Source organism: Cornus florida, unplaced genomic scaffold (genome assembly GCF_030987335.1).
Source record: "Cornus florida cultivar Cherokee Brave unplaced genomic scaffold, ASM3098733v1 CherokeeBrave_3.0.0_Hap2_Chr08, whole genome shotgun sequence".
Classification (NCBI taxonomy): Eukaryota; Viridiplantae; Streptophyta; class Magnoliopsida; order Cornales; family Cornaceae; genus Cornus; species Cornus florida.
In genome coordinates this window covers 14,432,379-14,457,995 of record NW_026775578.1, presented here as the reverse complement: position 1 = coordinate 14,457,995, position 25,617 = coordinate 14,432,379, and the positions used below count along the sequence as shown (strand labels likewise).

At 32.9% G+C, this 25,617-nt stretch overlaps 3 protein-coding genes across 3 annotated transcripts; 1 reads left to right on the top strand and 2 right to left on the bottom strand.

The window, feature by feature from the left end:
- Nucleotides 1-2,830: 2,830 nt before the first annotated feature.
- LOC132269533 (pentatricopeptide repeat-containing protein At2g27800, mitochondrial-like) lies at nt 2,831-5,007 on the top strand. Its single transcript, XM_059770766.1, has one exon. The coding sequence runs from the start codon at nt 3,417-3,419 to the stop codon at nt 4,782-4,784; it is 1,368 nt and encodes a 455-aa protein (XP_059626749.1). The 5' UTR covers nt 2,831-3,416; the 3' UTR covers nt 4,785-5,007.
- A 1,088-nt stretch (nt 5,008-6,095) lies between these two features.
- On the bottom strand, nt 6,096-11,838 carry LOC132269532 (protein disulfide-isomerase 5-1). The gene is made up of 5 exons (XM_059770765.1): nt 11,630-11,838; nt 10,228-10,286; nt 9,930-10,105; nt 6,692-6,797; nt 6,096-6,501 (listed from the first exon to the last, which is right to left on the bottom strand). The coding sequence occupies exons 1-4, from the start codon at nt 11,756-11,758 to the stop codon at nt 6,703-6,705; spliced, it is 459 nt and encodes a 152-aa protein (XP_059626748.1). The 5' UTR covers nt 11,759-11,838; the 3' UTR covers nt 6,096-6,501; nt 6,692-6,702.
- A 2,037-nt stretch (nt 11,839-13,875) lies between these two features.
- Nucleotides 13,876-16,936, bottom strand: LOC132268429 (vicilin-like seed storage protein At2g28490). Its single transcript, XM_059769277.1, has 5 exons — nt 16,579-16,936; nt 16,140-16,321; nt 15,762-15,842; nt 15,161-15,577; nt 13,876-14,550 (listed from the first exon to the last, which is right to left on the bottom strand). Exons 1-5 carry the CDS (start codon nt 16,934-16,936, stop codon nt 14,098-14,100), a joined length of 1,491 nt encoding a protein of 496 aa, XP_059625260.1. The 3' UTR covers nt 13,876-14,097.
- Between the last annotated feature and the right edge of the window lie 8,681 nt (nt 16,937-25,617).

The following is a 25,617-nucleotide window of genomic DNA, read 5'->3' as shown; positions in this document are numbered from 1 at the left end:
TGTATTGTAATCATCGCATACCATTATTGTTCTTACTATTCATCAAACAAACTTACCGTACTCATAATATATTTGGAGGACCAATTGGACGGCTTAGATTTTAAATAAAAAAAATTTAATTTAAATTTAAACTTAATTTTCTTCAACAATCTCAAATTCAAAATAGTACTACTTCTAAACTCAATATGAATTCAAATATGTAGATATTTATTTATTTTTTTACAAAACTCCAAATGTTAACTTTATATTTAACTCTCCATCAAAAGAAAGGTAAAGAGTTAGGAATCACGGCATTTGTGGGTAGATGTGTCAATATTTACCTAATTAAAGAAATGGTGAATTACATTAAGCTTTTTTGAATTATGGGCAAATTATATATTTATAAATCATGCAACATTTATTATTAGTTTCATCCCCTAAACCCAGTTTGTCTACGGCTAGAGGGCGACTTTGAGTATGAAAAGTCAATAATGTCTTTATATTATAATATATTATATATTACAAATATTTGTTAATATGAAAAGTTCATGTAACCCGTGTGTAAAGCTTTAAGAAAGGTCAATATAATTTACCCTATTTTCTTTTTATACAAGGGTATGGCAAATTTATCATTTTATAAGATTTGGTTAAGTGTCATTGAGCATACGCGCTATAACTTAAAAAAAGTCAAAATAATAAACGTCAAACAATTTGTTCAAATCTCACTAGAGATCAATATAAAATAAAAAACACACACCGTTCACATCTAACTTAGTATGTTCGACTGTGTATGTGTATTATGGTTAATAAAAACATTTTGATGGTAATTTTTGGATTGGCGTTAGTGGGGGAGGCCCGGGAGGGTGTGTCAACTTTGAAATTAAACCACCTTTCAATCCTTGATATGCTTTTAGTATCGTTTTTTGACCTTAATTCTATTGAACTTTCACAAGATCGAATTTTTTAGGCACGTCAGCCAAATTTTATTAGGGCATGCGGTATTCTTTGAAATTGAATCAACTTTCAATCTTTGATATGCTTTTAGTATCACTGTTTGCCCGTAATTATAGATAAAAACTTAAAGATAATACTTAACTATTTATCGGTGAGTAGTTTCCCCCTACTCACTTCTTGTGTGTTTCAATAATAATTTACCACATCCATTTTAATAAAAAAATAATTCACGTCCTCCTGTATTTTCTCGGATCAACCATTGAATAAACGTGGGTTATTTTTTTTATTAAAACTGATGTGGTAAATTGTTATTGAAACACATAAAAGTGAGTAGGGTAAAGTTATTCATCAGTGAGTAGCTAAACATTATCCAAAACTTAATTGAGTTGATTGTAGTGATGACATGGTAACGATGATATTATCAATTTATTAAATACGGTCATGTAATGATATAATCTACTAAAATAAAAGTAGCAATTCGTATTTGCAGGTCATAATCGTGTCGTGTCAACATTAAAGTATTCTACTAAATAACTCAACCCAAACACGATCTGTTTAATATTTGTGTTATGAACTTTCAATACTAACCTCACCTATTTATTAAACGGGTTACACGTGTAATCCGTTTAATAAACTATTTATTAAAATAAAAAATTATATTATTTAAATTATTGATAATACTCAATCAAATAATAAATATAAGAAAAATATAAATTTCAATCCACCCAAATTATTAAATACTCTGTAGGTTACAAAAACATAAATTATAAACCACAACTTTAGATAATTATTTTAAAACTTAAATATAAATTTATTTATAATATTTATAGTTAAATGGATTAAACCATTTCGATTCAAACATAATACTATTAACTAATCGAACTAGTATAGACCCGTTTACCGATTCAAACTCGTCTAATTCTTGCCATGGTAGAGTCGTAACCAACTTTGCTACCCCTAACTAAAGTAAAGCATTTTTTCTCCATAATGTTCATGGTCCCATGCACTTTGTTTCTTTGCCCAATGTCTCATTTGCTAGACGGATATTGAGGGCCCATTTCAATATATATAGCCACGTGGCTTTATTTGAGCCAATAGTTTTTGGATCTCATCAATTCTATACAGTCGGAGTACAGTACTAGTACAGTCATTGAAGTGGTGCAGTCATGTGAAACATAAATGGTGTACACCACAAATACAACGATTTGAGACCGTCGCCTTGTCACTCTCATCAATTTAATTTTACTATTATTTTTTTTAATTTTACGATTGAAAGTATCGGATCATCAAAATTTAAATTTTAAATTTTAATTTATTCTCGTAAGTTATATTCTTATTATATTATTAAACAAACTTAATTAATATTTTAAATAAATATTAATTTTATCTATAATTAAGTAATGAATTGAAATATTAAATTAATAACTAATAAGTTTGGAGTAAAATCACATTCGGATAGACTTGCTTATACTTCAATACAAATATTTTAAATAGGGTAGATTAAATTTTTCTACCTATAATCAACTCAAATAACAAGAAGAGTTTCATAAGCCCGTCTTAGGACGAGATAGACTGTGTTTAAATTTGAGTTGGTTCTTCCAAATAACAAAAATGAAATTTATAAAGTAATTACTACAGTAACAATTTAATACGTTGAAAAAGACGAGGTTGAGAACTGTTAAAAGTTGAAACACAGCACGTTAATGGGCTCACCAACTAGATATATTCATGGCCCATCTGAGAAATAGGTCTGGGCTTAACAGCCAGACAACCCACTCTTTTGCAACGCATTATTGGGCCAATCTACGTGGCCCATCTAGAAATAGGTTTGGGCTTAGAAGCCAGAGAAACCACTCGCGTGCAACGCCTTATTGGGCTCAGTACCACTTTGGAGATGTCGGAGAGGAAAACAATTCTTTCGCCGGTCGTCTCCCTGGCTCCACTTTATCTGCCTTCCTCTCTCCGTTCAGCTGCTCTTTTGATTTTCTAGAGAGAGAAACTAGAGAGAGAGAGAGAAAGAAAGCGAAGGTGGGGGTCTTGGTTTCAGAGATCTACAGGGCTTAACCCCTAACGGTACAAACTCTCTTTCTTCCTTCTGCCCTAGATACTGCAAAAGCAACTATTTAGATTGTCGTTCGTTTCTTTTCTATTGGAATCCACAACGCCTTAAAAGAAAAAAAGTCTGATATTCGAACGCGAACTTTTGATTGGAAGTGTCCTGTTTTAGTTCGATAGTCTCTTTCTTCTCTTCCAATTAGGTTTTAATCGAATATGCATATACGTGTATACTATATATATTGATGAATGTGTATAAACTGCTTCAGAAATTCAGTTTATCGATTCCTAACTTCAGATGAAATTCAGTTTATCGATTCCTTACTTCAGATTCATAAAATCTTATGAATCCGCTGGTGTAAAATGGGTTGTTTTATTTTTGATTAACTTGATATTCCTTGGATGTATTTGATTGAAATTGGGGTTTGATGAGTATGCTGTTAGTGCGTAGAGATCGTTCGCAGTTCAATAGAAGCTCTATAAATCAACTTTTCTGTATAAGGCCATCTCACATTTATCTTCCTGACTCGAAAACAGTCAGTAACTGTTCACATTTCACCTCTCTGCCTGCTTTCTCAAATTTTTCTTGTCATTCTGATCTCATAAGCAATACATTGAATTCCATACATCTTTTAACTCGGCCCCGAATCGCCACAAGTGCCACCAAAACGTTTTCAAATGCATTTCTATGCAGATACATGCTTGTTTCGTTCTATTCTTGGAACCCAAATAGACCCCCACCAAGATCCTTGGGAAGGACTTTCCGGAGAAGATCAAAAGCTGCCGCCAAACCTTCTCTGGATGATGCCCAATTTCAGCGGGCTCTATCCCAACTCCCACCAAGATTTATTCCCGAAGAACTATGCAATGTCATAACTCTTGAAGAAGATCCTCTAGTGTGTTTGGAGCTATTTAATTGGGCGTCGCAACAGCCCAGGTTCAAGCATGATGTCTCCACGTATCACATCACTATAAAAAAGCTTGGGGCTGCAAAATTGTACGAGGAAATGGATGCTGTTGTTAACCAAGTACTTTCTGTTCCTTTTATTGGTTCAGAGGCTCTATTCAACACCATGATCTACTTCTTTACAGAAGCTCGAAAACTGACAAGAGCAGTCAATATTTATAAACACATGAGGAATAGCAAGAAATTGGACTGTAGGCCTTCAATTAGGACATGTAATATTCTATTCGCTGCTCTTCTAAGTAGGGGAAGCAATTCCTATGTAAACCACATGTATATGGAGACTATTAGATGTCTCTTCAAGCAAATGGTGAATGATGGGATCGACCCAGATATTTTTTCATTGAATTCTATGATAAAAGGGTATGTCCTGTCGCTACACGTCAATGATGCCCTCAGAATATTCCATCAGATGGATGTCGTCTATAACTGTCAGCCTAATTCATTTTCCTATGATTATTTGATCCATGGATTATGTGTTCAAGGCCGAACAAACAATGCTAGAGAATTGTGTGCTGAAATGAAGAGAAAAGGGTTTGTCCCAAGCTGTAAAACATACAACTCCCTTGTGAATGCTTTTGCTCTTGGTGGAGAGATTGATGAGGCAGTCAGTTTTCTGTGGGAGATGTCTGAAAAGCACCGGTCTGCTGATTTCATTACATACAGGACAGTCCTTGATGAAATCTGTCGGAGACGCAGGGTTGAAGATGCCATGAGCTTGTTGAAGGAGTTGCAAGAGAATGACTTTGTGGATGGACATATTTTTAGGAAGCTCCTCTACGAACTTGAAGACAAATTGGGAACTTCAAATGACAGAAATTGTTTCAGGTAAAACCGTAAAAGTCACTGGAAGTTCTTTTGATTGCAAATGTGGGGCATATGATTCATGTTCTATGGATACGGAGGTGCTTGTACATTCTTTAATATTGTTTTTGAGTGCTATGCCTGGATCCAGGTTGGTGAGTGAGGTGATATTGTATTTAGTTGGCACTTATTCCGTGGTATGTCAATAACACATGCCTTGATGTTGGAACTAAGCATCTTTGTTTTTGAAATGTTTTCATTCTCATATAAGTAATAATCTCACGGAAAATCTTATACGATCAAATAGAATCTGATCTTAAAAGGCTTTTTTCATGATTTGTTTCTGTTATTAATTATCTGCATGATTTTAATTGGTACATTAGCTAGCCTGCCATATTTCTTAACACTATTGAAGTTTATGGTAGGATTGGGGTCATTGCTTGGTGCAATGGTAGAACCACTTTCTCCTAGCACGTCGTGTAGTAGGTGGGATTGGCACTGTGCAATAATATCAACTTGGTTAGTCTACTGATTATAGGAGTTCTATTTTCATTTTAACGTTCATTGCAAATAAAGCTGTTTTAGCGTTAGGAATATGTCTCATAGTTGCAGATATATTTCTAGAGTTGAAAATGGTAGTCTTGCTCTTTTAGAAAATTATTTCTCCAGTTTGTAGCTATAAGTTTTGCTTAACTGAATGAGTCTGAATCTTGAGCTTATAAGATCAGTTCCTGTTGCAAACAAAAACAAAATTCGAATTTGTATTTTTATCCTCATGGTTTCAGTCAAGTCAATGTAAGCAAATGAGATCTAGGGAGACGAAATATGAAATATTTGATTTGTAAGGAGAAGACATTCTTTTAGGCCTCGTGTTTGAGTACTTGTTTAATATCTACTGGGCGAGAGTTTGTCTTTCCACTTTCTGATTCGTACGACGATGCAGGTTTCTCAGGAACCATATTGTCTGTTGGGTCAGGGGGGGTTTCCCTTTGTTCGTAGTAGGAACCCTGCCCCCTTTTACCATATCATCGGGGCATAGATGTGGCACCTTTTGCCAACTTCTTCAACACACCTAAGTATTTTTGCAATTAAATGTTTGAAGGAACACACTATTTTTTACTTAAATATTCTCAAAATTCATGTTTATATGGATCTGGTAAAGATTTTACGCTGGTTTTTTCCCAAGAGTTATGATGACATATCAATAATACAATAACGGTAGTATGATTATTGTTATATTGGACAGTGCTGGTTTAAATTCATTTAATTGGTATCTGCATCAGTGGTTGTACATGTGCATCTAATGCTTACCACAATGCATCTAATGCAAATATTCGAATCAAAAACTCAAAAGATCCCAATCCTACCATAAATGATATTGGTAAGCACTAATAATATTCCTGAATTTTTTTTGTAAGTATAGCTTAGTGCAGAATGTTAAAACATGTTTCCTCATTGTTCAATGAAAGGTTGAATAATGCTCTTGCTGAATACTATATTTTGATACACAAATTCTCAACTAACAAAAAAAAAAAAAAAAATATTACATTACAATTTCTCCCCCACTAGCTGAATTCTGTTTTAAGTAGCATTTGAATGTTCAATCGAACCAATCACAAGGAACATCCTCAAAAAATCTGCTCTGGCTTCCTAATCAATGATTGACAGAAAATGGCCATTTCTGCTTCATCTTCCTGCTTTTGTTAATGGCTGATGATCCTTCTGCAACTCTACAAGTATCAAAACTGCACAAATATCGTTTTGAATTCAAACCAAGTTATTCATAAACAAATCCTCTAAATATTGTATACAATTATTACTTGTCAAGGAAATTAGAGAAGGAAACCATAACCAATTCTCAAGGTTCTTTTATACGGTATCTTAAACGACTTGTAGAAGATGTACAAAATGAAACATATGGCACCTTAAATTTACCTGACAGGCAGTCACAAATCTTTTTCACTGTCCAGCTGTGCTTTTTCTGCTGCCTTCTCTGCTTCTTCCAAAACAAATGTTTTGAGAGACTCTACGTCCCTGGGCCCTAAAAGTATGATATTGAAAGTGGCAAAATCAAAGTTAGATCCAGACGTAGTAGAAATTCCACAAATTTAGTGGCATACATTACATTATATAATAAATAACATTATTTCACTTAAGTGCCTCCCGCACAAAAAGGAAGGTTGAGAAATTCAATAACCAAACAATGTGCCTGATAGTGGATAAATGCCCTTGTTTATCAGTTCTAAAGGAATAAGAATCGTGTAAAGTAAAGATGACAATTACAGAAAATCATTTACACTTTTTTCATTTTCTGCTGCTTGTACTAAGTGTGGAAAATAAGCGTTAAGTGCAGCAATTCGCACAAGAAGCTATGGAACATCACCGGCTGGTTGAAATTTAAATCAAATAATGACCATCCTCAAACCATCGCCATTATCACTGAAGTAGACATCACAACCACCAATATTGCCTCCAACACCAAGATTGGCTAGATTCTGCATTGTCATCGCTCATCATTAAGGTGATCTTCTGATCATTATCGCCATCTCATAACAACACCACCACCATAATAGCTTATACTCGTATTAGCATCCTTTTTATCACCAGAATAGCATAAACTCTACCAGTGCCATGGAATTACTGCTAACATAAGATCAACACCAAATTTGAAATTACCAATAATAGTCATCATTACAACTGTACCATCTTATCAGCATTGTCATTGTATCAATAATCAATCTCCAGTGATCATCAAACCACATTAATCATACTCTAAGAAGCACGAATACGGACACGATACGACACGGATACGCCGACACGTCAAATTCTAAGAAAGTAGGACACGGACACGGCGTGGACACGGCTAATACAAATATAAATTTTCATTTATATATCTATTGAATGAGGAAATTATAGAACTTTAATTAATTTATAAATTTCTATACTAAAGTTATATAAGTTGGAAGATGATGCTATTTGAATATAAAAAAGACTATGTTATAGTAATATATGATTTTACTATCCTCATTATAGGTATGTTTTTGTTCCTTAGATCTTGATCACTTTCATGTATGTTTATAATGTCGTTTTGTGTTTGTTTTATATAAGACAAAGAGTGTAGGGTGTGTTAATTGGGTGTCCGAGATGTGTCGGCCAAGTGTTTGAAATAAATAAAAAAATTATTATTTTAAAATAATGGTCACGGCCATGAAGTGTCGGACACGTATCTAGGAGTGTCCACGGAGTGTTAGTGTCAAACACGGTGTTGGACACGGCACCTCATAGAAGTGTCCGTACTTCTTAGATCATACTTTACTCTTTTCATGTCTAATAATAGTTAAACGATGATCATCACTGCCATACTGTGGTCCTCACGTCAATCAATATAAAGTTGCTATGGAAAAGAGCAAATAGTTGCAAGAAACAAGCATATTTCATTAGTTTTCGGAGAATAGTTGGGATGCAAATAAACAAGGTTTACTTCCTCCCACGTTTATGGTATCTTTTCTTTGAAAGGAACAAAGAAAGTTTTGAAAGACGAAAGTCAAAAAATAAAAAATAAATATCATTGCAAGAAAACAAAAGTCTACAAAAAGCAAATTCCTAAATTCACTCTTATACCATGTGCCTAACAAAATGATTTTGTATGGGACAACTTGACTAAGTTTGATACTGAACCAACAAGCATCACTACAACATAATGTGCACAAAATTGGGTAATCCACCCCGAGAGAGAGACTAGACTACAGATCAAAGTGTACACTTCATAACAACCGGGACAAGAGCCACTACGAAGGGACCACCTTTATCAACAAATTCAATGAGAACCTTGCTCCTTTGCACTCAGAATTATGGAAAACACAGAATAAATTGATAACCTGCTCTACTCCAATTCTTTAGCTAGATGTTTTAATTATATGATAAGGACGTATTAATTTACTGTCCTACATTCTACTATCTAAAAATTCTATGCATCTATCAGTGTGTATTATTCTTTCTTGCTGCATAATTCTCTCCTCAATGTCATCAGAGTTTCCTACTGGATCTCTAACTAGTAAAATAGCAGGATAATGGTTGTATTCCCCCATCTTGTCATAAAGTAATTACACAGCAGACTCTATATGAAAACCTGAACATTTCAATGTGCCTACCTCTTAAGGCATTCCAATAAGCGAACCATCTGGTTTCCAATTTTGTCATGTGTTAGTGTTCCTTTAGCAAAAGGTTAGATGAATTTATCGAGGGTTTGGTCTCCCACTGTTCAAACTAGTAAATAGAGAACAATATATATTTAGCCAGGAAGCACGAGCATAATTATTAGACCTGGATTGAACATCAACACATTCAAGGGGCTGGTACGCTGGCGTATTCATCCAGCCACCCAGTTACTAAATCAAACCTAAGATTATCATATCTGGACCTATGACCTTCACATTCTATGCTCATACATATATACAATTATAAATGCATTTTTATATAAATATATACATGTGTGCATGTTCTAATGTATGACAAGCTTCTTCAATGTTTTTTCTTTTAGTGGCAAGTAGAAACAATACACAGTACTTCAATAGAATTTCCAATCCGGACCCACTCACACGACCACAACCCATTAAAACCACAGCTCCTCATCATTTAACATTAACAAGTAGAAGTGAGCCATCCACAAAGGTTTACTTTGTTGAGCCTTGGTGGTTGGTTACTCAAATCTTTGCAACTCCTCCTACTCTTTATTCCTCAAACATCAAGGTATAGAGGAATACTCTTAACCTGCGGGGAATCTAAGACCCCTACAAATCAATCTGGCCGAATAAAAGCAAATCTGACAGCATTAAAAGGTGCAAGAAGACCAGGTCAACATTATCTGTGTTCAATTGGCTAGTCATGTCCAATTATAAAACAATGCATAAAAGCAAATATATGAAAGCACACCTAGTTCAACTATTAGCAAAGGACCATGTTAAAACAAGAAAAGATAACTTTGTCAATTGTACCTGAATTACGAAGTATAGAGTAAGATATTCAAATCAAAAAAAAGTTTTGAAGACATTAGTTATAGACACGTTGATTGGAAAAGGTCTTTTATTGATCACCATAGGGTCTTTCCCGGGATTGTATTAAATAAACAAACATAAATAAACCAGCTTGCAGACAAAGGAAGTATAAACCTTACCTTGATATTTAGTAACTTCTTCTCCATTATAAAAGAGCTTGAATGTAGGATATGAATGAATATCAACTTTGGAACAAACTGGTTTACTTGTAGCACAATCAACCTGTCCAATCTCTATCTCATCCTCCCCTTCCATTGCCATCCCTAGGTCTTCCCACAATGACCCCAGGTTCTTGCTGAAATTTGTTTCATTGATAAGTGAGAAAACAAATTTAAAACAGTATTAGGATGTAGTATATTATTGGGAAAAAAAAACTCTAGCACATTCATATATCTGAAGAAAAAAGGGAATTATTACCAATGCTTGCACCATGGAACACAAAATTTCACAAACCATGCAGTATCTTTCTCGTTCACCTAACCAGGAACACAGACACATGTACGAAGAATCAGTGTGTTCTTAATAAATATTAAAATAATGAACAAGGGCAAAACATTTGTACATGAGCATCCTACTTCAAAAACTGAGTCACAAATAATTCTGCACATTTTATCTATAACAATGGTTGTAATGAAAATCAATTCATATTAACAATACATGTTTTATTTAGATAAAACCTCCATTGCATGTCGACTTTCTTCAACATCCATTCCAGTTTAGTTTTTTTTTTTAAACAATAAACTTTCTGCAAATGAATTTTCAAACCATGTGGAACAATCCATGTTGTTCCGCCACAATTATTCAGCTAGATAATTATTTGCATATTGACCTTTTCATTTACCCATTTGATCAATCGTCTGAGCCTCTTAACCACAGAGCTAAAAGTTTATCCGAAAGGTTTTGTACATTACTGCCAGTAAAACTGTAAAACACTACACAAGTCTTGGAGATCAACAAGTCTTGAGATCTCCAATTTTAGATCACATGTATAATTCCTCACAGCACAATGAAACAAACTGCCCGACACAGCTGTCCTAACAGAATCCTAAAAAAATGAACACAAAGATTGATAACATCACAAATTTATGGGTTCCAAGTATTTAACAAGGTTGTGAGTCATGACATATAGATTACATTACCGCACTTAGAGATACTAATCTTTTTCAGTTCTTGCGTAGGTGATAGGAAATTCAAAGTTAAAGAGATCGATTACATCCCAAAATTATGGGTTCCAAGTATTTAACAACGTTGTGAGACAAGACACAGATTACATTACCTCACTTAGAGATGCTAATCTTTTTTCAGTTCTGGTGTAGATGATGGTGAATTCAAAGTACAAGAGATTGATAACACCCCCAAAATTATGGGTTCCAAGAATTTAACAAGGTAGTGAGCCATGACAAAGTTTACATTACCGAACTCAGAATACTAATCCTTTTCAGTTCTTGGGTTGATGATAGTAAATTCAAATTCCAAGAGATTGATAACATCCCCAAAATTATAAATTCCAAGTATTTAACAAGATGTGAGTTATGACACAGATTGCATTACCACACTTATAGATTGCTAATCTTTTCAGTTCTTGGGCATGCGATAGTAGATTCAAACAAAACCAACGAATTGCACAAAGAAAGTAATCATTACATCAAAGATCATCAACACCAAAAACCAATTCAGTGCGATAGTCCAGAATGTATCAGAACACCAAAACCCAAAACCGAATTTCAGAGTTAACAATAGATCTTTGATCTATAATCTAAACAAAGATATCAATTCTTTAAAAAATAATTCAAAATAGGGTTTGTGAAGGTGGTATTACCTTGTCGTTGAAAGTATCAGGTGTTAGGGTTATTACTTCAGCTTTGATAGTCAATATCGAACTCAACAGAAGAAGAATCGATATGAGGATTAAATGACGACGATTTGGTCTCATCATTTTCTCTCTCATCGATAGATATACTATGAAATTGATCGATTTAGTCGGAGAGTAATAATACAGCTACGAATATATAAGCGACCGAAATAAGACGACGGCGGTGTGCGTCTGTTTTTATGCTTTTTATCATAAAAAATAAAAATAAAAAATAAAAAACTCGAAATTGTTCTTTTATGTTTCACTTAAATACTGTAATAAATACTACTATATATTTTTTATTATTAAATTATTAAGAAATAATAATAATCAAGTGGAGAGCATAGCAGCATAACTGCAGTTAAATTTTTTTTTTTAATCTATTGTGAAGGCAGTTGAGAAAATATTAAATTTCACAATCAAACACAACTCGAAATGAAGTTTTTAAAATAAAAACATAAGCAATGACATGTAGACTTAGAGTTCAAAGTTTTCCTAAGGTGGACGTGTGATTTTGTTTTAATCAATTTGAGTAGTTTTATTTATTTTATAATTAATTTTTAGATTTATATCTCATGTGCCGTAGAACATCAATTTTTTTTCCACTCTTCTCACTCTCAACCCTGATTTATTAGAGTTTTGAGAATCAAAATCCTAAACACTATAATAAACATAGAGCATCATACATTAAACTTTTAATAGAGAGACACTCTTAGCTCTCTAAATATAGAAGTCAAATCAATCACATTTTGATTGAGGTAACTTTACACTTAAAGTAACTAATTTGGCCAATGGCATGATGTTGACTAGGCTAATATATTATTTTTGGAAATAATTTTCATGTATATAGTAGGGATGATTACAGATCGGATCGGTTCTAAAGTTTAATCCGAATTGATCCTCACTGATTGGAGAAATTTGAAACCGAACTGATCCGTGAAATAACGGATTAGATCAGATCGGTTTGGGCGGATTGGGCTTTTCAAATAGTCCAATATAATTAGACTTTATGGCCCATTAAAATCTCAAATTAATAATTAAGAACTAGTAATTAAAACTAGAAAAATAAAATAGATTTGTAAATCATATACCAACAGTAATAGCAATAAAATTTGTAAATCATATACTAATTAACAGCAATAGATTTGTAAATTATATACTTAATAATAGGGAATATAAATTATCCAAATAGAATAATGAATAAAAAAAAATAGAAATACAATAAGTATATTCAATATTGTATATTGTATATATATAGTTATATATATATATATATATATATATATATATATATATTAATATATTATTTAAGTAACGGTTCAGATCGGTTCGGATTGGTTTTTTCAGGACTCAATCCGTTAACCAAATCACGAATAACGAATTGCTATTTTTTTAAATTATCACCTAACCATGAGATCCGAAAATCGAACCAAACCACACGAATCGGATTGACGGATTGGCGAATTATTTGCTCACCCTAGTATTTAGAATTTCACTTTATGTAAATTATTATTTAAACAAGATTTGTTGCTAAAAAAAAAAAAAATTATGAGAGGTCGGTCATGTGACGAGCTAATTACTCCATTCTTCAAATGAGTCTTTTACTCGTTATACATCAATGATAACAAATACTCATACGTGTAATTAGACACGAACACCTACCCCCATTTAGTATTAAGGTTGTATTACGTTTGCTTTAACCTTAGCCTGCTCTTAAGTATAATATATTAACCTTAAGATTGCTCATGATTTAAGGTGAGTGGGAGTTTTGTGCTTTGCTTATTAGGTTAAGAGTACTCTAAAATTGGAAAAAGTTTGGCTCGGTATTTACTTTACAGTCTTTACTTTATTGACAATTTAAAGCAAACGTTTTATACATAAAATGATTTATTTTACGGGCCCTAACCTTAAAAAAATTTAAGTAATAATACATATAAATTTTGATAAATTTTGAGTTAATATCTTATATTCCATCTAATTTAATAAATAAAAGGAATCATAATATCTTCTTTAAAAATGAATTCAAATATGGGTTAACCAATTTTAAAAGTACAAATGAATTCAAATATGGGTTAACCAATTTTATTTTAACCCACTTTAAAATGTTACGGAGTATTTTCTTTTCCTTTTTAGTTCGTTTGAATTCAAGTCTCAAACGTGACCAAAAAAAGCTCAAAAATTGGCATCATGACTTTTGAAAATGGTCTAAATAGCATAGCAATGGATAAAGAGAAAAAAAGACCTTATTAATTTACACACGTGGAGTCGTGGACTGAGGAGAAAAAAAGATTAAAACCATCTTAGTCACATCTCTCAAAATCTTAGCAAAGAACCACAATAAACAAAAACAGAACAAAACAAAACATAAACATAAACGCTCCTGAAATCGCTATTTCATCTCTACCCACCCATACCAAATAGCTAGTCCTAGTCCTTCAGTCAAAGTCCATAACCACCTCTGTTATCACCTTAGGCACCACCTTCTTCACCTTAATCTTCATCTCCGGCGGTGCCGCGGAGGCCGAGGGCAGAATGACGGCCTCATTCTGAGCATCGATGATCTCCCAAAGCTTCTCCCTGCTCACACCAAATGCAGCTGCGAACTCATCTCCTCTCATGGTCTGCAGAATCGAGTTCCGACCCACCAGGAACTGTGGCCGGTTCTTGCGTGCCGAGGTGGTGAAGCCGAAGAACTCGAAGGGACCGGTTCTAGACGCTATTTGGCAGAATGGGAAGTATCTTGGCACCCAAAACACATCACCTTCACTCACTTGTGCATTCATTGCAGAAGTTCCGTTAGGATACACTATCTGGATTGTACCACTTCCTCTCAGCACAATGCCATACTCTGTCGCTGTTGGGTTAACATGAGGTGCCATCATAGACCCCTATATAAAAAAACACAGTTAGAATGTGATATATATAAATATATATTTCGAAAGTTCAAGCAAGCACATAGACTAGCAATATTGTCCTTAATATTGTCCTTAGCAGGAGTTGAACACTCAATAATGAGCTAATGCACGCTCGAATGTGAGATGTATTGACATTATAAAGATTTTTCATTACAATTAATATTATCTCAAACACAGTCAAAATGAGGAACTAATTTACGAAAAATAACTTTTGTTTAGTACTTAACCATAACGATTCCATTTTGTACTCTTAAAATTCTTAGAAATTCTACACCCCCGTGATTCATGTTTTCAAAAACTGGCATTGAATTCTTTAAAAAAAAAAAAAATCAAAATTTCATAAAACGTACAGTCGATTTTTTTCTCTAATTTTTTTAGAAATTTTACACCATGATTCATGTTTTCAAAAAATAGTTTTCAGAAATTGTCTTAGAATTAAACTGAAAATTTTGTACAATTTTCAGATTTCCAATTGACTGTATGTTCCTTCTTGAAAATTATAACAACTATTATAAATTTATAAGATATATCCGTTACTTCAACATGAGCTTTATTTTCAAAGGAAGAAGAAGTGGCCGGTTACCGCAGTGAGATTGACTAAATAAACGCCAACACCGGAGTGGCGAAGTGGGGTGTAATCGGATTCGTCGAGGGCCATGCTCCAGCCATAGTTGTTCCTGAAGTCGGGACGTCTATTGTAGAGGTTGTAGGAGTCCGGTTCCTTCCCGCTGGTCGTTCTCTTCTCCTCCTTTCTCTTATTTTCTTCACCGAATACGGAGTTCAAGAACTTCCTGAATGACCATGTTGGTTGCTCCTCCTCAATGGCTTCTTCTTCTTCTTCTTCTTGAAAGTGCACCATTCTCTTTAGGTGAGCTACCCTTTCATGCTCCTTTAATTGCATGAATTGTGTCCAAACACTTGGTGAATGAGAGTCCGACAAGTGGACAATTGGGCCCGCTTCTTGCTTAGTCAACACCTCCCTTAATTCTGTTACTGAGACCTGCAATGGACCTTAATTGATTAATGTGTGTGTGTGATCCTTAGCACAAATTAATACTAATGCTATGTTTGGGAGTACCAATTAAAAATTAGAATTGAAGAATAATTAGTTTGAAGTTTCATCTAATTCTTTCTTCAATTCTAAGTATTCCCAAATGCAACATTAAGTTAAATATCTGACTCACGTTAAATGCAGTTGCTAGTGTTTCGGGGTCGAATCCAGCAAGAACAGATGTGGGATAAGTTCCTCCACCAATGAAGAAAGACTGCAGAGATGGAAAATGGGCAGTTTTTAATAAATTAATCTGTATAAATAAAACAATAAACATGAAAGGAATGAATAAAATCTTTTCTACACTTCTCAACAAACTAAAGTGCCAAAATTGGAATGTACAATCATTTACATTCTGTATTTAAATTAAGTATCTAATTGTGTAACACAGAGATTAATGTGGCACAATTGGAGTCTTTAATCATCTATATATTTTCTATTAACTTTAAAAAACCATATCATTGTGTATGTAACAAAAAAAATGGGTAATCGCATATACATATATACATACCTGTAAGGTATCCGACCGCAAGCTCTCGGATGTGTCGATGCTACATATGACATGTAGTCTCTGCCCCTCCTCTGTGTTAACCAAGTAGAACGCCGAGCCGGCCGGAATTCTATATATATCTCCCATCTTCAGTATCTTCTCCACAAAGTCATCTTTGTATATCATTCCAATCCTCGCTCCCCCTGTAACCAATCACATAACACATTATATATATATATATATATATATATATATATATATATATATATTGCTAATTGAGCAAAGTGAGAAGCAAAAGTATTCTGATAAAGACCGTTCCTCAGTAATATCATTGGACGTAATATGTACTCGAAATTAATATTGAATCACAGATAAATAAAAAAAAAGTCCATTAATCATATATAACATTAATTATATATTTGAATGTCTATATGTTGAATATTTATAGATATATATGTACCTCTGCGAATGAAGAGGATGAGAGTGGAATCAAGGTACTGAGGGATGAAAAGGCTTTGGGGTTCCATGGTGATGAAGCCAATGTGCATAGGAGTTTCCACAATAGATCTGGCGCCTCCAAACCCTCCTCTCACCACTCTCATGTCCCCTGCATCAGTCTTCACCACATGCTTTGAGTCCTGCAACAGAAACCACCCTTCTTCATGCTCTCTCTCTTCCCTCTCTCTTTCTCTCTCCTCTCTCTCTCTCCTCCCTCCTCCTCCTTCAGGATAGTCTTCACGGTAACCACTCACCAAGGCCACTACATGGCACATGATCGCTAGCACCAGCAGCAGCAACAAAGCTCTTCTCTCTCCCATCTCTCTCTCTCTCTCTCTCTCTAGCTTCTTGTTAATTTTGGTTCTGCAATTAGAACTAGAATCACGGTGAATTATGTGTTGAGAGAGGTCTGTTTATGTAGTGTGGAGGGAGAGTTTGTAGGGGACACGTGTCACTCATGCAGCTTTGATAGCTTTGGTGGCGTTTGGATACATAGACACCATTTTATAATCTGGTGAGGAATTTCCGATCACATTGAGACAAAGTCTTATATGGTGACTAGTAATTAAGCATAAAAGCAGTTGTATGCTTCGATACTTCCATTTCATGGTGTTGTTCCTATCACACTTCACATGATTCAAGAATTAATTTCAGTTTTATTTTTAATTGTTAAATAAATTTGAAAACTTAGATATAATCATCCACATAAACAAATTAGTAAAAAATAATAATCAAGCCAAACAAATTTGGAAAATAATGGCTCACTGATAAATTCAAACTTATTTTGCTGTAGAAAAAAAGAAGTTAAAATGTTAGAAATATTTTGCATTCACCTCTCTATATTTGGAAGCACAATGGTTTAAATTTGAAATTGAAATAAATTTAATTAAAATTTTGAACTAAATTTATTTCAATTCTAAATTTATGATTTATACTCCCAAACACAACAATTATTAGTCAAAATGCTAAAATATCTAAGTTTATTTTAGTTGTGAATTTTTTTTTTTTATTTTAAATTGATCTATATAATTAAATGGTGTTTGATAACTCAATTTAATACTGAATTTTGAATGAGTTAAATACTTATTTAATTAAGTGCGAATATTTTAAGTGAAAAGAACATTATACAAAAATTTAAAAAAATATAAAAAAAATTTAATTTTTAATTGCCATTTGATAAATTCATCACTTAAAATTCAAATTTTAAAATTTTCAATATCAATTAGTAACTTTGATGAACATATTATATAATATTATTATAGGATGTGACTTTTTATTTTTGATCAATTCGTGGTTAACCTCCGTTCCTTTGCTAGAAAGAGGGCTTTGGTTCGTGATTTTATTGTTCTATATTCATCATGTCTTTGTATAAGTAGAAGAAGTAATGTTGCTTTTCAGAGCATGCACGTTAAAAGTAGAATTGAAAAATATTCAGTTTAAATTATATATATATTTTCAATTTTTAATTCAATGCGTGTTCAAATACATAGCATAACTATTTTTATATGATTTAAAAATTGCATGTAACTTGTAAAACAATTACTCCTGAGCACCCTCTTTAAATTGGCATATTTTGAGAAAAAAAATAAAGAACATGCACAAACTAAATGGTCCAATAACTAATATTAAAATATCTCATGGTGAGAGAAAAACAATGTAGCACGGATACGATACAACACGAATATGTTGACACATTAAATTTTTAAAAAGTTAGATACGGATATGACGTAAATACGGTTACATATAAATATAAATATTTATTTTTATATATCTATTCAGTAATAGTATTATAAAAATTTAATTAATTTATAATTTATATATTAAGAGTTGCTATGAAATGAATTAGAAAATGAAATTATATCGTAATGATTTTTATATCATATATATTATTATTTTACTACTTTGTTACAATAGTATTCATATTAATTTCAAAATTACTAATAGACTTGTGTTAGAAATGTTCAAGAAGTGTCAATTAAGTATACGAAATAATAAAATTAATTTTTATTTATGGATATGTATAAAGTGTCAAATACGTATACGACGAGTATTCAAGGAGTGTCGATATCTGACACAGGTACGTATAATTCCTTCATAGAAATATCCGTGCTTCTTAGGTATGATCCAATATAAATAAATTCTGATACGAAATTTTAACTATATAATCTTTATATAATTTTCTTTCAAAATGTGAATTATAATATAGAATCCATAGCAAATGATGAATTATTGTCAAGAATATTGGAGGATTTTCATTAATTGGGATATTACGCAGCAAGTACCGATGCATTATTTTATTTTATTTTATTAAAACATAAAAAATAAAAATAAAAATAAAAATTACATTAATATGTGTTATTAGTTTTTCATTGTTCTATTAAAGGTATAAGAAATTGTACAGTACTCTCTAGTTATTGAAACACATGGTACCTCTTTATCTTTTGAAAGGAATTGGAGAGAGTTAATGGCTATAAAACAATGACAGGTGTATGAGTTTTTTACTAATAAAAAAATAAGATTAATTTGTTCTGTTTTCGACTCACACCTTAAAAGTTATTTTTCAATTGTGCCAGATCACTTTTTGCATATAAAAATGCATTGTTACCCCCCTTTGACTTTATGTTACCTTATGAAAAGATTATTTTATGTATAAAATAATTTAACTATCCATAAGACCTATAAAACAATGACAGGTGTATGAGTTTTTTACTAATAAAAAAATAAGATTAATTTGTTCTGTTTTCGACTCACACCTTAAAAGTTATTTTTCAATTGTGCCAGATCACTTTTTGCATATAAAAATGCATTGTTACCCCCCTTTGACTTTATGTTACCTTATAAAAAGATTATTTTATGTATAAAATAATTTAACTATCCATAAGACTTATGTTAAGTGACCAAAATACCCATTACTCAAGCAAAACAACCCACCCTTCTCTTCTCCCTACTCTCTCCTCCACCTATCACTAACTCCATTGTTCTGTCAGTCATTGATGAAACTAGACTTCAGAAAGAAAAAGAAAAAAAAAGAAAGAAAGAAAGTTTAATTTGATTTTCATCCTTTTCCACAACATGTTGATGTGGTTCCTTGCAAGAGCAAATCCCTCAGTAGCCCGTAAGGGAATAAATGAAAATTGGTTTTATAAATTAGGATGGAGTTTGGAGATTAAAAATGAAAATGAGTATATTTATATAACTATTTACAAATTGGTCTATACGATAGTAATTTGAATGGTCCTCTGCTTACAATTTAATTTTTAATTTGATTTTTTTCCATCCTTATTTCGGATTTACATCTACAATGCAAAATCCAAAACCCCTCTTTATCTTTTCAGGATATGCACAATACAGTAAGGTGCTGTTTGATAAAATTGAAAATTAAGCACTGAAAATTTCAAGTACTGAATATTAAGCGCTGAATATATTAATTTGAAAACCTGTTTGATAACGTTTTAATTTTAAGCGCTGAATTCATTAAGATTGTTTGTTATATACAAAAGGTGAAGTCTGAAAGTTGTACATATTACATTTTTGCCTTTAATATCTGATACTCATAACAGTTTTATATTTATAATACAAAAATATTAATAAAATAACCACATTCACTCAATGAATTATATCAATTTAACAATGAATATTAATGTCAAATATAATCATAAAAAAATATAAATTCAAGATTGGAAAACGAGCCTTTAATACTCTAAATATTCGTTCAATCACATTCCTTAGCTTGGCATGTGCATGGTTAAATAGCTTTTCTTTTGTTCTAGGACAACCACCATTTCGAAAGTTGGCTAACCAAATATCGTATATTACGATAAGGTACCATAAATCTTCAGGTGTGTGTGTGCAGCATCACACAAATAACATTTATCTCCAATATAATATGTTTAAAATGGTTAATAAAGTATATGATAACTAAATATTTTTTTTCCTGTATGATAAATAAATATTCAAAAATATTATTACTAAAGAAAGTAATTTTGTTATATTTGAAACACAATTCTTCTCTGAGAATAAAATTCTATTATATAAATAATTACATAATATTTATGTAGGGTATAAAAATGGTATTAACAATATTAAACAAAATATGTGAAATTGAATAGAATTTTGTTATATAAATAATTATTTTCTATATATTGTGAATCAATATGAATATGAATGGTAATAGTTTAAAATATAAATAATTACATAATATTTATGTAGGGTATAAAAATGGTGTTAACAATATTAAAGAAAGTACGTAAAATTGAATAAAATTCTTATATAAATAATTATTTTCTATATAAAGTGAATCAATATGAATGGTAATAGTTTAAAATATATTAGGTAGAATTATGTTTTTTATTTTTTTGGAATTTGTTCATGTAATTCATTTTCATGAGCAACAACAAGCAACTAAATATATATGATTATATGAGGGTAGAGTAGTCATTAGAAATTTATTTTTTAAATCCAACCCCTTACCGTGTTCTGCGATAAGCTATAAGCAACCTTTCCAATGCTTAAAATTTTGGCCTCTTTTAAGCGGTACTTACCATGTTAAGCGGTGTCTTAAAATTTTATCAAACATACTTATTTTTAAAAATCACTTACCGTGTTCTGCATTCAACGCTTAATTGGGAAATCAAACAGGCCCTAACTCTAGTAAGTTGTTTTACACGTCTCTTATTTTGCTTTTGGTGTAAAATTATTAATTTACCATCTTCCTTGAAACATTACATTTCACATCTCATGCATTTAACAAAATCATAGTTATTTTTTGATAATTAAGTTAAAATAAATAATTGTCAAAAATTGTAATCTTTATTACTTTGTGCTTTTTGTAGTGGCCGCTAGAATTGGAACTCGTGTTAATTGGGGTGTTATTCAAATTCTAATGGAAAGTAAATCTTTTGAAAATTTTGATTTTTTTTCCTTGGTGATGCTAACACATCTTTTCTCGGTACCGAATCATTTGATGTACTTCCATGCCTTACTGCAAGATTGGTTCAGTAACACATAAATTAACTCACTAAAAGCCTCACATTTATTATTATGCAATTTTATCATCATTTTTCTAAATATCTAGATTCCTAAAATGTCATAAATATAGAGTGAGTGCATTCTGGATGATTAATAATCTAATTATATGACGAGAAAATTAATTTATTGTGAATACCAAATGATGATAATAGATAAACAATCAAGTGAGCCCTATGGATGATGGTGGAGAGCATGAGCTTGTTTACCGAGGATCTCAAATCCCTATTTAACCATCGTGTTGTTGCCCATTCAATAAACACAAACCAAGATGAAGGGGGTGCATGAAATCGACATTTCTGCTGAAGAGCAATCCAAATTGGTTTGGTAAAAGAACATGCAAATAAGAGATGGTTGTAGGATTCATCAACCATGTTGCATAAGTGACAGGTTCTTGGGCTGCGAAGGATCTCATGTTGCTTCTATCAAGTGTGGGTAACCTCTTTTGCACTGCGAGCCAGAGAGAAAACTTACATCGTGGGATAGAAAAGCTGTTCCAGATTAGGTGACTCCAAGGTTTCGCCTTTCATTGTGTCTGAAGCCATTCCATTGTGTGGTTGAGTGAAAAATCACCTGTTGGTGATGGGATCCAGGCAGAGGAGTCCCTAGTCATAGCAGGTGGGTGAATGCTAGCGAGGTTGGAAAATTGATCAACAATGGGCTATGGGAAGGACCAATGTCCATCATGTATGAATGAAGAAAGCTTTTCAGTGGGTAAAATTGTAGAGTGCGCAATAAACTCCCCAGAGACTCTACTGGATAGTGGTCCGTCAGGTAACTAGTTGTCCTCCCAAAAAAAGATTGAATTTCCATCCCCAACCTTCGTCTTTATCATGGTCCTAGCCAGTCCTCTTAGCTATAGGATTCTCTTTCAATTACTGGAACAGGACTGTGGGATGCATGCAGTCTAAAAACATCTACCTCTGATAAGTTGTACCCTGACCCATTGAGCCCAGAGGTTATCCCTTCTTTTGGAAAGAAGAGCCTAAATATGTCTTAGGGCAACTGCCCTATTTGCAACCTCCAAACATCTAAAACAAAGTCCCCCACATTCTTTAGGTTAACAACATGCTTCCCAATTGACCTTAGCCCCTGTGTGCTTGAAATCAATGCCTGTCCATAGGAAATTTCGAATGAGCTTATTGATTTCTGTAATCATTGCCATGGGAAGGATAAAGAGGCTAAACCAGTAATTAATCATATTGTAAAGCACTGATTGAATTAACCGGATCCTGCCAGCATATAAGAGAAAATTGGTAGACCAGTGGTTAATCTTGCTAGTGATCCTTTCCACCAATCCTCTACAGTCATTTGAACTGAGTCTAGTTGAGATTAGGGGAACTCCTAAATACCTTATAGGTAGTGAACCACAATCAAATCCTATAAAGGTCTTTATGCTATCAATTAGTACCCCATCTATTCCAAAAACAAAGAAGGAGCTTTTTTAGCTGTTGATGGAGAGTCCTGATAGTGAAAAAAGTGGTCAAGTGCTTGTTTGAGAGTAGTGATGGAGGAGAGATCCCCATAAGAAAATAGAAGAAGATCATCTGCAAAGATGAGGTGGGAAATGGCCAATTTCCTGTACCTTGAATGATATTTGAAATCTGGATTATCAGCAATGAAACCTTTGATGATAGATGATAGGACATCCATGGCAACCACGAAGAGCAGGGGTGAGATAGGATTACCTTGTCTTAGGCCTTTTACACCTTGAAAATGACCATGGAATTCCCCATTTATGGATACAGTGAATGATGGGGAAGTAATACATGTTTTAATCCACTTAATGAATAGGGGAGTGTAATACCCCTAGTTTTCAAAAGGATATAATTGAAATTTAAAGTTTTATTTCTTGTGCATTTTTAGTTGTTTACGTGGCTATGTGTTTATGTGGTTTCATGTAATACCCCTATTTTTAAAAGGATAGTCTCGGCATTTTTAATATTTATTGTATTGCATTTTTATTTATTTTATTGTCCTTATTGCATTTTTATTTGTTTTATTGTTTTTCATTTGTTTAATTGGTTATTTGAAATTTGAATTAAATTGGTTTTATGTGCATTATTTGATTTATTTAAATTATTAATTGTTGTGTCTATTTTCGTAAATTATTAATTGTATTATTTGTAATTCACTGTTTTAAACTTAGGTAATTAACTTACTAAAATTCTTGTAATGTTAAAATTAAGTTACGTGAGTTTTTAATTACATTAATTGACCCACAGTTTCTTTTGGACATCACCTAGTGTAGCCGACATATAATTTAATCGTAGGTTTTGTTTATGGGCCGACTAGGATTAAGATTAGGGCTCTGTCTCTAAAATTATAAGGATTAGGGTTTTAGAGTTAAACCTATAAACACAACCATTACGCTTTAGCCTAGGGTTTACAATCATAATTCATAATACATAAACGGGAAGTTAGTTCATAACACAGAAGGTTGTGAACGGAGGCACTGTAAGAATTGTCAAAGAGAATAACAGTGAGTACCAAGGGAGGATTTTGGTGGATTAGACCAAAACCAGAGGAGGCTAGAAGGTAGTCAGTGTTTGCCGAAAGTTAGGAAGACGACAACAAAGTTTTGAGTCCAAAACTACAGGCAAGTTCTTATCTTCCTCTTTCCCTTTTGGCTCGTGTTCTGTGCACCTAGATAGTCTCTAGGGTTTAACTAATTAGTTATTGAAACTTACGTGTTTAATATATGCTTTGTTGATGATCTGTTTGCCTTGAATTTAAATCTGTTTACAGTTCGTGTATGGTTGCTCCCAGTTCTGTTCATTAAAACATGTTAAAATCTGTTGTGATTTTAGTTACGATTCTTGCTTTTATCTTCTGTAAACGAACCATGGGGATGTTAATGGGATGATATAAGACTCCTAAGATCAGTTGTGAAGAGGAACAGAGGGGTTGGAATAGAACTATAGTTTCAGTTTTGTTCCTAACGCGGGTTAGTTTTGTTCATTAAAGCATGTTAAAATCTGTTGTGATTTTAGTTACGATTCTTGCTTTTATCTTCTGTAAACGTACCATGGGGATGTTAATGGGATGATATAAGACTCCTCAGATCAGTTGTGAAGTGGAACAGAGGGGTTGGAATAGAACAATAGTTTCAGTTTTGTTCCTAACGCGAGTTAGTTCGGTAACAAATTTAATCTCTGTAATTGATTTTAATTGTTGTTATCATTGGGATGCTACTGGGTATTAATATGACACCTAAGATTAGTTTTAAAAGCCAATAGAGTGATAGGAATAAGCCGGAGAAGGAGCAGAGAAGCTGAAATGAAGCACCGGGACTGAAGGCTCTCAAAAGAGGTGAGAGCCAGCTCCATAGAAGTGGGACCCGGCTCCCACAACAAGTAGAGCCCGCTCCAAGGAATCCTAGAGCCGGCTTTAGGCTGAAAGAGCCTGCTCCCAAAATTTGGAGCAGGCTCCCTCTTCATTTTACGTTCTGTTTTATTTTATTTTTTAGTTTTCTACTTACTGTGTTTTACTGTTTGGAGTATGGGTGTATCTGATTGTTCTGAGACTGTACAGAATGATTAAAAGGGTGGTTTTGGGTATCAGTAAGACTCTAAAATAATTAAAAGTCAGTTTTAAACACTTGGTACAAACAGTGGAAAATTAGTGGTACTAGTGTACAACTTATTACGCTGTTACCCGATAAAAAAAACTAAGTTGCTTAAATTAATTTAGCAATTTATTGGACTATAATATGATTATAGAATTCATTTTAAATGCATGAGAGAGTCATTGATATATTAGATTTGATCTATGCCTGCTCTGGATGCTAGTTGTGAATTATTAAACCGTTTCCAGCAATTACGTCGTTTAATTCTTGGATTTAAATTGCTGAAACTTTAATCTTCTTTCTACAATGATTTGGATACTGGTTTTAGACTGTAAATTACTAGCCTATTATTTATGTTTTATAATTTACATGGATATAGAGGATTGTATGCACCGATATGGGACGGTG

Excerpts from the sequence above, each read along its gene's own strand:
- LOC132269532 (XM_059770765.1), bottom strand. The coding sequence starts at position 11,758 with ATGAGAGAGAAAATGATGAGACCAAATCGTCGTCATTTAATCCTCATA. Across the intron at positions 10,287-11,629 it reads CTGATACTTTCAACGACAAG|GTGAACGAGAAAGATACTGC; the intron begins GTAATACCACCT and ends GTTCCTGGTTAG. Across the intron at positions 10,106-10,227 it reads GTTCCATGGTGCAAGCATTG|CAAGAACCTGGGGTCATTGT; the intron begins GTAATAATTCCC and ends AACAAATTTCAG.
- LOC132269533 (XM_059770766.1), top strand. The coding sequence starts at position 3,417 with ATGAGTATGCTGTTAGTGCGTAGAGATCGTTCGCAGTTCAATAGAAGC.
- LOC132268429 (XM_059769277.1), bottom strand. The coding sequence starts at position 16,936 with ATGGGAGAGAGAAGAGCTTTGTTGCTGCTGCTGGTGCTAGCGATCATG. Across the intron at positions 16,322-16,578 it reads CATCCTCTTCATTCGCAGAG|GGGGAGCGAGGATTGGAATG; the intron begins GTACATATATAT and ends GATTGGTTACAG. Across the intron at positions 14,551-15,160 it reads ATTTAGTCAATCTCACTGCG|GGGTCTATGATGGCACCTCA; the intron begins GTAACCGGCCAC and ends TTTTTTATATAG.